Below are 15,210 nucleotides of genomic sequence, written 5' to 3'. Positions count from 1 at the left end.
TCCTTTGAATTGTGCAGAAGACCTTTTTTTTCAAGTGTAATGTATGCTCAGTTTTTAAGGTGGTGTACATCTTATGAAGAAATAAACTTTATAATTCTCAAAATTCTGACTGCTTGTGTTTTTTATTAACAGTATTTACCTGTACTGTTACTTTCAATACTTAAGTATTGAGCTGTGGCTCAGAGGTAGAGTGGGTCGTCCATCAATCGAAAGGTCAGCGGTTCAATCCCTTGCTCCTCCAGTATGCATGTCAAAGTATCCTTGAGATACTGAACCCCAAATTGCTTCCGATGGCTGTTCCATTGGTGTGTGAGTGTGTTAAAAACTGAGTAGCAGATGGCACCTTGTAGGCTACCAGTGTATGAATGAGTGAATGTGACTCGCAGTGTAAAAAGCGCTTTGAGTGGTCAGATGACTAGAAAGGGGCTATACAAGTGCATTTCCATTTAATGTTGTAAAATTATGTTTGATACTTAAGTAGAGAAATATGAGATACTTTCAGACTTTTACTAAAGTAACATTCTAATGGGTGACCAAAGTCATTTTCTGGTAAGAAATCTGAACATTTACTCAAGTGTGACTTTAAGTACTTCCACCACTCGAAACAAGCCTTCTCAAGTTTAGGGGAGGTTTGTGGGTACCCATCGAGCCCATTATTATTCAGATATCTTGAGGTGAGAGGTCAGGGGACCCCTTTGAAAATGGCCATGCCAGTTGTTCTCTTGCCAAAATTTAGCCTTACTTTGGAGCATTGTTTAGCCCCCTTCCCAACAAGCTATAGTACCAATGGATGCTTTGTCTAGTCTCACAAATTAACTATCTTCGTGCTAGCTTTAAAAAAAATAATAAGTACGCTTCTGCTTCTTAAAGACAATAATGATGGCCTCCAATTATTTCATAGGGTGGGTGGTGGGGGTAGGGCCAAGCAATCATATCAGGGTGGTCATGCCCCCTCCAGCTCCCCCCTGGGGTCATCACTAAGTTGGGATGCCTTTTCTTCATTTACAACAAATCAAAGGTACTACTTTTCCTGGAGGACAAATTTAATAAATGGTTTCAAAATCTAACTAATGGCTTTCTTAAAAGTTACTTAATGATTTATTAATACTTAACATATAAGTTATGGGCCATAAATAGAAACAACTTTTGGGCTGCTACGTTGTAGTTGGTGTTAATCCTTCAGCTGTATACAACCAACATGAAAGTAAAGGGGCTGTATAAGCTTTACAACCTTATCAATGTTAAGTATCAATATTGATTAAGCCAATGGGAAACCAGATGCTTTATGGCCATGTAACTGGCATGGCTCTAGGGATGGTAATGTCTGTCGGTGGGTCCATTCCTTTGGTCAAGACTGAAATATCTCAAAACTACTGGACAGATTGCCATGAAATTTTGTACATTTATGGTCCCCAGAGGATGAATCATAAGAAAGCTGATGATCCCTGACTCTCCCTTGAGCTGCACAATATGGTTCACATCAAAGGTTTTTTTTTTGTGTGTGTGAATTTTTTTTTTTTTTTGGATGGACTGATGGGTTTCTATTAAATTTCTTACCAACATTTATCGTCCCCAGAGGATGACCCCCTGATTTTTCCACTAGTGCCACCAAGAGATTCACATTTAAGTTTTTTTCTTTTGTGAAATTTTCAAATGACTGGATGGACTGATGGATTTCCATGAAATTTGGTAACAATATCCATGGTGCCCAGTAGATGAATCCTACTGACTTTGGTAATTCTCTGACTGTTCCTTTGTTGCCACCATGAAGTTGACACTAATGGTTTTGAGGTAAATGTCTGAGTAACTATTTGATGAATTGCCATGACATTCATGTTCCCCTCTGGATGAGTAGTAATATCTTTGGTGATCCATTGACTTTGTCAGTTAGTGCCATCATCAGGTCAACATTTCCATGTTTCTTACATACATTGGTTTATGACCAAATATCTGCAAAACTACCATTCCCAATAGCCTCAGTTATAGTTTGTGTTTAATACTCATCAGCACGTGGTTGCATGCTAACACGCTAAACAAAGGCGGTTAACATGGTAAATATTACACCTGCTCAGCATCAGCATGTTAGCATGCTAGGATTTAGCTCTGACACGCCACTGTGCTTAAACTGCTGGAAACTGTAGACTTATTTTCAAATAAACATGGAGGGCTATAGGCATATGGACGGGAGAATGATCAGCTGGCCTGCTTGTTGTCAACCCTCTGACAGCAGGGGATAATAAGGTGCTGCCACGTGTAGGCTACATATCTAACAGTCATCTTGTTGGCAAGTGGGAGTTCCTTATAAATTAACATTTGTGCACGACTTGTCATTTTTGAAATGCAGTAGGTTTTAGAAAAATGAATAAAATATTAAAATACACTATGATATCAACAGAGTTATTTTCTAAAACTTAACAAAGCTCCTTTTAAAGTTACATAAAAATACTTAACAACTGTTTTCATAGGCTGAGTAGATCTCTTCATGACATTTCTGTGTAAGCCTCCATCCTGCTCTAGTTTTTGAAGATTGCATAAAAAGTACAGCAGAAAATCCAGTCATGTCACTGTTTTATAAAATACTCATATCCAAAGTTATAATGAATGCTACACAACCTGTATGGGATTTGAACATTTATTACTTTGGCGCCATCTAGTGACAAAAGTTTTCTACTTCTGCACATGGGGGCTTCATTAAGTTTGGGCAGTGTTTGACACATCATAGGAACTGTGGGTAGACATACTGTTTATCTGATATATATTATTTCCAAACAGGGATTATCAAAAATATCATAAAATTGACCACAAGCTTCCCTATAGCCTCCCATGTAGTGTTTGTCTGCTTTTTAAATATAGTGAATGCAGTGAACTGTTATATTCTTATACATAAAATCTCCATGTCTGGGGCAGAGGCGAAACACCATCTTGCTCTGGAAGAGGATCCCTTGAACACATCCTAAGTAGCTGCCCAAAGGCCCTTGGAGAAGTGCCTTTCAAGTGCTGAAAGCAGTTGCAGAGACAGTAGCCTCAGCCATTACCACCAGCAAACACAACCACCCACAGAAGATCATCACCTTTGTTAAGGCTGGAGAGAAAAATACCCCAAAACCAAGTTTCCAGAACACATCGCCTCATCAACCCCTCATCCATACATGGTCATCTATTTTGATTCCACCAAACAAGAGATCATGGTAGAACTAACTGTGCCCTGGGAGGAGCGCGTGGACGAAGCTCAAGGGCAAAAACATGCAAGCACCAGTAGCTGACAGAGCAGTGCAGACGGCAGGGAACACCTGCTGTGAGCCTATTGAAGTGGGATGTCGGGGCTTTACAGGCCGGTCACTTTGCAGAGTCATCAGCAAACTAGGGATAGGGGGGCTGGCTAAGAAAAGGGCCATCAAATCTATCATCAATGCCACAAAGGAGGCCCCATGATCAGCTGCTGCTGGGCTGCAAGCCGGGGACTGACCACCCCCGGCTGGGTCGCCTGGGTGAGGGTATCTGATATTTGAAAAAACCCAAAACACCCGATGACCCCAGGATACATCACTGACAATGCATCCCAGCACATCCACAGGATATATTCTAGTAGATATTTGAATTTGATATTTGTTTAGTGCACATATGGCAGTTCAATCAGCCAACTCCTGGGCAATGGATTATTATGTGAATGAAGATACCTGTTAAAATTTGGCAAACAACTTGTTTTGTCATAGTTTACCAACCACATAAAGTCAACCATTGCTAAGATGTTAGCCTAAACTTGGGCAAATGTAAACTGCTAACAACTCTGCGGACAATGCTATAAATAATATCCCAAAACACACATGCTTCATAATGTCTCCCTGAACAGTGCCATTCTTTTAAGGCATTTTGGCAGTTTACTGTTACAAACATTGTGTGAATACTCGTAAAGCAACCACTTTATAAAAATGTGCCTCCTGCATCATTAGGATAAAAATACCTTACCCCTTTATATGCTACTATTCCAAATAGATTAAGAGCTCTACTACACTTTATGGGAGAAAAAGACAGATTAAAGAGAGGACAGATGATCCTTCCTCAAACACACAGTGATCCAAAACCACATTTGACCTGGCACTGCTGTCAAAGTAGGACCCCTTTACTGGCAAACTGAGTCACTTCAAACACATTCTTACTTAAGTGTAGGCCTAATCAATACACAATAATAATACACACAACAACAATAATCATGACTTTTTTAAAGGAGGGATGCCCCCTTACAATATTTTTAATGGGTTTAATTAATTTCATAAAAATTTAAAAAGAGGAACCTTCATGAACTTCTCTTCTAATAATTAATTCACAGGCTAGATTGAATTTCTGCTCTTTGTACAGTAGGTTAGTTTACATGTCAATACAGCCAGTGCAAGTGTTTCACCTCTCTTTTATAAGGTCATTCTCCTCACCACATGTCTCATGGGACAAACAATGCATCATCCAACAAAAACAACAACAGGGCCATTTTTATCACCATCTAGCTTTGCATATATTGCAAATATCCCGGCCATCTAAGCTATCCTCTATCTTCCTTATTCTTTCTTTCTATCTTTCTTTCTTTGGCAGGATTTGTTTGTTTTCTAAGGCAATGTATAAAAAATGCTCGTCACTGGTTTGGTGTTAAGTAAATCCTTTAGCTAGCTGGCGAAATTTCTGAGACACTTAAAAAGGGAATTTAACTCCCTCATTACTTGAATGGCTGTCCCACTTTACCAGTAACACACTGTCCTACTTTCACAATATGCTAATTGCAAACTAGGACAATGTCAAAGTCAAATTTTGAAAAAAGAAAAAGATTAATATGTGCATGAATGTTTGGTTTTTTTGTTTGTTTGTTTTAGAATTCTGGTTCACCAACAAAAATACAGGCTACCCATTATTGTTAAAATTTTTATAGCCTTAACATTATTTACCTTAGAACACCATATCATTTGACTTTTCATCGTGATTTACTGCAAGGTTGTTGAATATGGCGTGCTACGCCCCTGGAAGTGATGTCACAGCCACAGCACCTATGTTTTTTAATCACATACTTGCTAATGATGAGCCCAGTGTTGTTATGTAGTAATGGAAGTTCATACACATGAAGATAAAAATGATAAACCTTCACTGTCCCACTTTACCTGTATTCACCCCATATTAATCACTGCTGTAGTTGAGGGTATACGTGCGTGTACCCACCTCTTATTCTGGCTGTTAACAATATATCCACCTATCAGACATTTTTAAAGACCATTTAACAAGGCATTATAATCATAAGTTGCAACATTGTAACAGCACTGCAGTGTTTATAGATGGTTTACAAACCACTGACTGTTAACAAATACTTAACATAGCATGTAAAATGTTCAAATGTGTGCAACAATAAACCATTCAAATTAATTATCATGTCATTGTTTGTTAACAGTGAAATAACTATTGACTAAAGTTTAACTGTTAATTTACAACGTATTATGATGCTTATTGTAAAGTGTTACCAGAATTATGTTAAGAGATACATTTTGTAAACCATATTGATTGTAATACATTAAACCCCTTCTGGATTTGATGTTTTTACTTTTCATATTCTGTATGTGTCAATAATAGCACAGGTTACAGTTTCAACAAACGAGGACAGGACTGATTAACTAATCTAGAAGACTCCTTGCAGACAAGAATGTAAAAACTAATTTACCTTTTCTGTTGTTGCTAATTTGAGCAGAGAATTGAAGGTAGATGGCAGAACAGATTATGGTAACATTATTATTATTATTATAATATATAAACATTATTATGTTTCAGGAAAAGGTTTTTGACCAAATCTGCAAAGCAATTCGCATTCCTTTACCGTGTATGATACAAAGCAGCATGCAATTTTCTCTGACAGCACCTAGTTTACCCTCTTAAAAAGTTGACGTTAACTTGATGGATTAAAAAAATGTGATAACATAATGTTTAGTGTGTTTTTTTTGTTTTATTTTAAACAAAAACAAAACTTGGCCAACTTCAGCTAATGCTCTGTACAGGATAATATAGAGGTCTCTTTTAAGGAAAATGTCCTTTTCATTTTACTTATCATGTCCTGTTGCTCCTAAAGTCAGAGACCCATTTTAAAATTGCGTCAGCAATACACCCTTTTAATTATGTAATTATTTTCCTCAAAAAAATTCAGATTTGAAGTAGACCCTGGCACCTTTTGTTCCTCAGAAGTTGAAACCATGTATTTTTTTAAATGTCCATGTGTAAATTTGTTTTGGTCTGATATTCAGAATTGGCTGTCACTACAAAAAAGATAATACACCGTCATTTAGTAACATTAATATAATTTATTTTATGGACAACCTGCATGCAAACATGTCAGATCCTTTTAATCTTGTCATTATTTTGAGTAAATACCACATTCATGTTTGTAAATGGAAAGAATGTACTCCCTCATTCACTGTGTTTTTAAAGAGCTTTGCAGACTAAAATACATTGAAAAACTGTGTACATCTATATTGTGTGTTTCCTTTTTGTTTTTGTTACTAATTACTTTTATCTTTGAACTTTTATTCCCCGACTTGCTCTGTACATTGTCCTTGTGATAAATAAATAAAGAAAGACTATGGTTGCCTCATTTTGGAAGAAGAGCAGAGCTCGTGGAACTAACCTAACAAAGGACATGACCATTAATTAACTCCACAAGATGGCGGTAATCCAAACATAACAACTACCAGCTGCCGTGCAACCTCGAAGAAGAAGAAAAGAAAACGCGCCACATGATGACGTCATTCTAGAGCGCCGCAGAAGCTAGCTTCCAAGCTAGTAACGTTAGCTCACATTTTGAAAGGAGATTATTGACAACTTCACACCTCATGTCGGTGGATGTTTTACCTTGTTAAATGGTCCAGCAACCGTCCCGGTGCCGAGTAGTTGTTTGCTTCAGTCTCAACCGGCAGTCGTTATGGCAGAGGAGGAGGATTTATTACCAAACCTTGTGACAGAGGAGATGAGACACAGCAATGGCGACTTCGTACCTCCTGACGGTTTATGTTGGATGTCAGTGCTGTCCTGTCTGCTGCTGGCCTGCTCTTATGTTGGCAGTTTATATGTGTGGAGGAGTGACCTGCCCAGGTGAGCCACACAGAGCGGTGTGTGAGATACACTCTGTGAGCTCAGTATGGTTTTATTGCTTTCTGCTACGTGGTTCAGTTAACTTACTATGTTCATTCAGGCATGGATTGCCCTTCCATAAGGCTCAGTGGACTTTAAAATTAAAGTCACAAGCACTACATGTTGAAGATATCATTAGAGAATGCTGCATGTTGAGTAGCTGACTCTACACTGCAGTGCTGGCTGTAAACTTTGAATAATGTCATTTATGTATGAATGATGTGGAATATTTTAGGGTTTTTTGAAAAGGTGATGATGCACTGCAATGCTGGCGTAAAAGTTTATGAACGTTATTAAATGGTTGAGTGATACCAATACTGTGGAACCTATCAAGGTTTTTGAAAAGCTGATGCTACACTGCAATGCTGGCTTAAAAGTGTAAGAAGGTGAAGTAGTAGTAACAGTTGGAAAAGTGCGAAAAGGTTTAATTAGTATGAATATCATTGAAAAGTTGAATAATACCAGTGGGATATGGACAGCTAACTTCACAGACATTGAGCTGAGTCTCACCTTCCATGTTTAAGCTTTCTAGTTTCAAAACATAACTTGTCTTACTTTTATATAAAGTTGTGTGAGAGAGATACACCTTTTATTCCATGGGTATTCCAACTTTTTTTTTTAATGATATTCATCGTAATTGGATCCATTTCCACTATTTCAACTATTCCCATTCCTTCACCTCATTCTTACACATATAAGCCAGCATTGCAGTGTAGTGTCATCTTTTCAAAAACCTTGAAATTTTCCACAGTATGGTTATCATTCAACTTCTCAATGACATTCATACTAATTAAATGTATCTACACTTTTCCAACTATTCCTACTACTTCACCTGCTTCTTACACATTTAAGCCAGCATTACAGTGTAGCATCAGCTTTTCAAAAACCTTAACATATTCCACAGTATTGGTATCATTCAACTTTTCAATAACAGTCATACTAATTAAGCCCATTCCTACCTTTCTTCTTCCACATTTAAGCCAGCATTGCAGTGTAGCGTCAGCTTTTCAAAAAACTCTAAATCATACACATCATTTATACATTAATGGTATTGTTTCAGTGTTTAAAGCCAGCATTGCAGTGTAGCATCAGCTATTCAGCATGCAGCGTTTACCCTCTAGTTGTAATTTATTTTCCAGCAATCTATCAACATAATGCTGGTCAATCACAGGCTCTTGTCAATGTAGATATCTAAAAGTAATACTTCATAAGTGTTAATTAGCCTATCAGCTGTAAAGGGGTGTAAATTGCAAGCCACATTAAACACTCATTCTGAAAAATGTAAGATGTACAGAGGTACAGTTAGAATGTCTACATTGTTTTTTACATCTTGAAAAATGCACCTCACATGTGAAACATGAAACTGTTGTTTAACTTATAACTCAAAGAGCAATATTTGATAAGATACTTTAGGGAAACATTATGTCATACAAATCTTTATAAACCATATATCTTATATTTAGAGCCAGACACATGCAGAAATCTAATTTAATTTTTCTTTTATTTTATCATTAAAAATATTATTATAAATTAAGAATATTTAATATTCAAAATATTATTATTATATAGATATATATTTTTTATGTCTGTGTTTTTTTTATTTATTTATCTTTTATTGATTGTGACTGGGCGAACCTGAGCACTAAGAGAAAACCCAAACAGAAATTGTATTGAAGTATATATATATATTTTTTATGTATGTGTGTATGTGTGTGTTTGTGTGTATTTGAAAGTTTTTTTTTTAATTGATCGTGACTGGTGAACCTGAGCACTGGGAGAAAACCCAAACAGTAATCAATTTAGAGTTTCCAATTAACCTAAAGTGCATATTTTTGGATTGTGGGAGGAAACCTGAGTACCAGGAGAAAACCCACGCAGACACAGGGAGAATATACAAACTCCTTACAGCAGGACAGGTAGAGGTGTTGCTGTGAGGCTGCAGTGTTAATCACTGAGCCACTGTGCCACCCTCAATTTAACAAGGTGAGAGGGTGGACACAGTCAGGGGGAGAGGGAGTAACAACAACCACCAACCTCCTCCTTTACCACCATTTTAAGGATGTCACACATCTTTTTCCTGTGCATCCAGCTGAAAACCCCCCCTTCTTTTTGGTCCCAGTTCTTTCTTTTGCGTTCTTTCCATCTTGTCCTTCTCTGCCTTCTCTTTCTTCGCATGCATTTTGCTTTTCATCTTCAGCAGCATTGCCTCTCTATCCTCATTGCAAAGCAGACCTCTCCTCTTCTTTTTAATTGTCAAACAGAGCTCTTTCAGCTTTGCCTTCTCTTCCCGGAGCTGTTTAACTTTCACCTCCATATGTTTTTCTTTTGTTTTCCAGGCCTGATCTTTCTGTGCCACATCTTTTTTTTAACTTTTCCTCCAGTTCTTTCTGCTCATTCTCCATCTGCTGCATTTTAATCTTCCATCTCTCTTCTGTTTTTGGCGAGCTCCTTCCTGGACCTCTCCTCCAGATCGCTGTATTTCTCCTGCCATGTGTTCTCACACTGGCAGAATCCAGCTTCTTTCTCTAATAGCTCTGTGACTTTTTCTGTCTCTTCGTCCAGCTGTCTTGCCATGGATGCTAACTACTGCAGGTTCAGGCCCCCCGACAGTTTTCCCATGCTCTGTCTGCAATTTCAGACTGTTTTTTCCCCTGCTGTTTGATGGTCTGGTAGTTATATTGGTTTCCGTCGGTCAACTCCCTCTTTTTTGTGTTATTTCTTCTGTCTATGGCACTGTTGTTAGTGGACTGTACTTGTGCGTGGAAGAGATAAATTGTCTGTGGCAGAAAGTGGCGGTCTGTAAAAGACTTCACTTTTTTGTTGCAGGCTTAAGTTTTGAGTAAAAACTCGTCTCTGTAAAAACTTGGACTCTTGGGTCTGTGAGCAATTTACAACCCTTGTTCCTATGAGCTGATGTCATTCTGATGTCATTCTTTTTTGTGTGTGTGAGAATTCTTTTTCCTTTTTTTAATTTTTGTTTTTAATAGAAAATGTACAGAACATGTATGGCAACCTTTATTAACGTTTATTGAGTACAGGGATGTACAAAGAAATTTCCAAAGCAAACAACAGTATAATAAATAAATGTCAACATTACAAAACAAGATTAAAAATTGATTACAAAGGAAGTGCCTCTAACATTAAGTACTGAATAAAAATGTAATATTAAACAAAAAGGGGAAAATTGTATTATAATAATAATAATAATAATAATAATAGCAATAGTAATAATAATAATAATAACAATGATAATGATAATAATAATGATAATGATAATAATAATGAAACAAATAGCTTAACGCACAAGGGAAAATCTATATTTATTTTAGTTATCTGATATAGTATGAAAATGTTATCACTTTTGTGCTTGTATTCCTTTAATCAGTTTTAAAGATTGCATTTCTAAATTCAAAAATAGAATTACATTACAATGGAGTTTTTTATTTTTTATTTTTTCAAGAACATACCAAATATAATATTGTGTCTAGAGACAGAAGCTAGAAATGATGAGATTTTTGTGTTTTATCCATTTGTGATTGTCAAGCCAAAATGTATACTTGCACTATGTGGGGAAAAATATATGGTCTGTGATTTCAGTATCATTTTCACACAATGTGCTTGATAACAATATTCTCTCACTGAGCCACTTGTCAGCAACCGCTTTATCTAAGACGCGTAAAAGCTTCCAAATCCACAAGTGGGGTATTTACTGATGTATTTTATGTCATAGAACAAAACACAGCAGTCTTTTAAATGTCTTCTGTGTAGGATTTATGGGGTACATTGGCAGAAATGGAATATAATGTGATAAGTATGTAGTGTGTAATCACCTGAAAACAAGAGTTATGATTTCGTTACCTTAGAATGAGCCATCTACATAAAGAGCAGGTTCTCCTTTACGGAGTCCGCCATGTTGCACCGCTATGTTTCTACAGTAGCCCAGATCGGACAAACCAAACACTGGCCCTACACAGAGACAGTCGTGTTTTTGCGTCGGCCACCATAGTTAACAGTACCTACCAGCCACCTCAGCCAGTAAGTCAAAAAGTTAATTTCAGACCCTGGTCAACAACGAGCTGCTTGTTGCTGTTGACTCTGCTCACCTAAACATAGTTATCCCGTTAGATCTCACTGCTGCTTTTGATATGGCCTGCGATTATCTTCTGCTTAACTGGTTAGCTGTGTTACTGGTACTCCCTTGTCATGGTTCAAATCCTACCTCACAGTTTAACAAGTTTGTCTCCATTAGCAGCTCTAGGTTCCCCATATCCCTCTCCACCTTTCCTATGCAGCCAACCTGACAGACGTCTTAAATGAGATTAATGCTTGGATGACCTGCACTTACCGTGGACTTAACCAGGATAAGTCTGAGGTTATCCTCACAGCCTCACCAGGCGCACCACTTAAAGTCTCCCACCTAAATATGTCCATTCCTGGTATTATTACATCCTCTGATGCTTAGTTCAAAAATCTTGTTGTAATTTAGACTCCACCCTCTGTGTTGACACACATATTAATGTGATGTCCAGACCCCCCCCCAATTCTGTTAGAGAGACTCCGATACATGCCTTCATGACATCGAGACTACAATACTGTAACGCCTGTCTCCTTGGTGTACCTGCTCAAGGGTTAAAAAGACTGCAGTATGCCCAAAACTCAACTGCAAGAGTTCTCTGGGAACACATTACACCTACCCTATATATATATATATATATATATATTAGTTACCAATTTATTATTAATCAGATTAACAAAAAACAATTTGGCTGGTAACCAACAGTTATTATTCTTTTATTCTTTCTTTAATCTTCTAAAAGATTAATCCAAGAACCAAAGTGTGAAAAACAACAATCCAACGCTTTACAGGGGGCTATATGGCAGACTGTTTTTGGTTGGGAGCAGTTACCAGGCAACCAGCAGAGACTCCAGGAAGTTACAGGTCCTTGCCAAGAAGTAGTCCGTATTGAAGCACAGGGTGGATGGGATGTAGCTATGGCAAAATGACAGAAAATGCCTCAAAGATAAGATAAGCAAGAAGCCAAATGAATTAAAACGATGCAATTTTTGAATGGGATTTGGTTTAACATTCTGCACATGAACCAAAGCATGTCGGAGCTGGTAGTATATGACTGCTGTAAGTGGTCTCTCTGCTCAGCTGGCTGTGTTGCGTCTGCAGTCCTCTGTTCAGGTGATGATGATGTGATGTGTGCTTATTTTGTCAGGGATCACCCCGCTGTGATAAAGAGACGCTTCACCAGTGTCCTCATCGTGTCGGGCCTGTCGCCTCTCTTTGTGTGGGCATGGAGAGAATTCACAGGTGTCAGGGTGAGTCCATGTCTCAGAAAGCACGACCCATAACACCTGAAGATCCCATTTAGAAGTTTGGCTGTACTTTGTGCTATTGTGTCATGTTTCTGTCTGATATATAAGCAGTTGTGTGTGTGTGTGTGTGTGTGTGTGTGTGTGTGTGTGTGTGTGTGTCAGACTGGCCCATCGTTACTGGCTCTCATGGGGATCCGGTTTGAAGGTCTCATTCCTGCCATAGTACTTCCTCTGATGCTCACCATGGTAAGAAACTCTCCTTATTAACGGGCAAAGCTTTTCATCCTGTGATACCAAGATATCATGTGAGGTGAAAGACACAGGTGCAGACAAGTGTTCAGAAAACAACAGGAAGTCAGTTATTGCAATTTGGCTGATTCAATTAGCTTGTCAACACGCTTAGCAGCACACAGGTCAGGCTGTGACACACAGGTCATGGAGGCAATTAAGGTACTTTAAAACCCCTCTATGATATAGTTTTATTGGTCCCAATTTCCAAAAATATAAACAGATTGAAGCCAACAGCTTAGTTACTCCAGACTACACAAAATATGTTAAACAATGAAGTAACTAAATATAAACTGGATATGTGTACAGATGGTAAGTAACACTTTGTTTATTGTATGGCACAGGGTTATGCATTTAACATCTCTGATATTGAAAGTAGAATGATGGTGCCAGAGTTGACTCTGATGACGCAGTGCCATTGTTGCATTCTTCAGAAACTCCTTCTTATTGTTATGAATATTATTCTGAACTACATAGGACATGACATCACAGGATTCAATTTAAAGGTAAAGGGCATAGAGAGTACTGAGTTATTTTACTCAAGTAAAAGTCAGATCACTTGTGTGAAAATCTACATGGATAAAAGTAAGAAGTAGTACAATATATTTACCAACATGAGGATGTCTGAGCTGGCAGCTAGTAGCTAATAATGCTAACAGCGTGAACAACAGTGCTGACAGAGCTAACATAGCTAACTGCTATAGGAGGGCAGTGCAGAGCAGCGATTAGCTAGCCAGTGGGATACACAAACCAGGACTCACATGCATGCGCTGCCAGACTGTTTACCACAACAAAGAACAAAGAAGCTCACATTACAACACAATATCTTTCAATAGCAAATAGTGGTGTACTGCTATATTAATGCTCTGAATATAGCCTTTAAACTGAAGAACGACCACAGGCCATAAAATAAAGTGCATCAACATATCAGTCTACTGAATATATTTAGTACTTGTACAATAGTGAACATACAGTGACTGGAATATAAAGGGAATGGATGACCTCCCTGGATAAGTTGTCATTTTTGGACTTTGAAGTTAAAGTCGTCCTTCAAATGCAGTTATAAATGCACATCATGCACATTTGATGGTGATTAACTTGATTTTAGAATGTTGCTGTTGCTTCATTGCTGAGAAGTGCTCTGCTGTGCATTAAGAAATACAAATACATACATACTTCCAACAGAGTTTAGTGAGCAGTTTTGACAACGAGGGTACCTAGGTGGGTGACAATAAAGACTAGAAATGGCTCTTTGTAGCTCATATGTGGTGAGTTGCCTGTGACTGGGTGACACAATATTGAGAATTACTTGAATATGTGATACATGTATTTCATTGCTTTTATATGGAAAATGATCAGATATGATAATAAGCAGTTTCTTTTCATGAGTAGTGATAAAAGCCCTGCTAGTCAAATCCAACCTCGTGCCTGTCTTGTGTGTGGTCCTGTGCTGCAGGTCCTATTTCTGGGCCCCCTCATGCAGTTGGCTATGGACTGCCCCTGGAGCTTCATGGATGGGATCCGGGTGGCTGTAGGTGAGACAGCCAACATGCTGGATACTGTCCTCTTTTTTTTTTTTTTTTTTTTTGACGTCACACATTTTAGGGCCGTTTGAAAACTGGATCAAATCTCTGCATAATTTAATGCTTCTGACACAGTTTAACTTGTATCCTCAACTCAGACACTACGTAACAACAGTCATTTCCTTTGTTTTAATGTTTTTGCAGGAAGACTTTGTTTCAGTGTAAAACCTGTCAGTGAACTGTAACAAAGTGGTAACAGAGGAAATAACCTCTTCTTCTGTCTCTGTCTTCCTGCAGACCCCTGGTTCTGGTCATTGTGTTTCAGTGACATGCGCTGGTTGAGGAATCAGGTGGTGGCACCGCTCACAGAGGAGCTGGTGTTCAGGGCCTGCATGCTGCCCATGTTGGTGCCCTGTGCTGGTCCCTTCACTGCCATCTTTACCTGCCCCCTCTTCTTTGGAGTTGGTGAGTTCTGTCAATGGCACACTATTACTGAAGCTATCCATCTTTAAATACTATGAGTATATTCATAATGTTACTTTGTCCTTCAGTGAATGGCTAGTAGCATAATAAGTATCTATTTTATTTGATTAAAAGCAAGGGCCATACCAGTGTTTGCAAGTTTCAGCAGTTTAACTGTTAGCTGTATATTTTTATGCCTCTGCACTGGCGATAGCCGTGGCCAGATTATGTTCTCAGGTTGTTCATCTGTCCCATCCTTGTGAACACAGCATCTCTGTGGAGCGAAGCCACAGAAAAAAGACGTAGCTAACATATAGAGTGCCGAAGTCACACCCCTTCCGGTAGAGCTCATGGGACCTTAGATCGGAAAAAATATGAATGGCAGTGAACGGGGAGAGCAATATTATCTTTTGTTCCCGTTTGAGTTGCGACATGAAATCTAAATATGTCGTTAATGAATTTAAAA

General features: G+C 38.2%; 2 protein-coding genes across 4 annotated transcripts in view; one reads left to right on the top strand and one right to left on the bottom strand.

Annotated features, from left to right (window-relative positions):
- Nucleotides 1–7,006, bottom strand: part of peli3 (pellino E3 ubiquitin protein ligase family member 3) — a 46,811-nt gene extending 39,805 nt beyond the window's left edge. The window contains exon 1 of one of the 3 annotated variants that reach the window (XM_050066826.1): nt 6,871–7,006. The gene's annotated coding sequence lies outside the window, so the exon portion shown is untranslated. The remainder of the gene's footprint in view (nt 1–6,870) is intronic. The other 2 variants (XM_050066827.1, XM_050066823.1) reach the window with 2 other exon arrangements.
- rce1a (Ras converting CAAX endopeptidase 1a) overlaps nt 6,873–15,210 on the top strand; it is a 24,258-nt gene continuing 15,920 nt past the window's right edge. The window contains exons 1-5 of the mRNA XM_050066828.1: nt 6,873–7,110; nt 12,372–12,474; nt 12,634–12,717; nt 14,216–14,294; nt 14,580–14,747. Coding sequence (XP_049922785.1) covers nt 6,941–7,110; nt 12,372–12,474; nt 12,634–12,717; nt 14,216–14,294; nt 14,580–14,747 — 604 coding nt within the window. The 5' untranslated portion in view covers nt 6,873–6,940. The remainder of the gene's footprint in view (nt 7,111–12,371; nt 12,475–12,633; nt 12,718–14,215; nt 14,295–14,579; nt 14,748–15,210) is intronic.

The sequence above is a fragment of the Epinephelus moara genome, chromosome 17, assembly GCF_006386435.1.
Source record: "Epinephelus moara isolate mb chromosome 17, YSFRI_EMoa_1.0, whole genome shotgun sequence".
Lineage (NCBI taxonomy): Eukaryota > Metazoa > Chordata > Actinopteri > Perciformes > Serranidae > Epinephelus > Epinephelus moara.
This window is presented reverse-complemented; position numbering and strand designations above follow the sequence as displayed.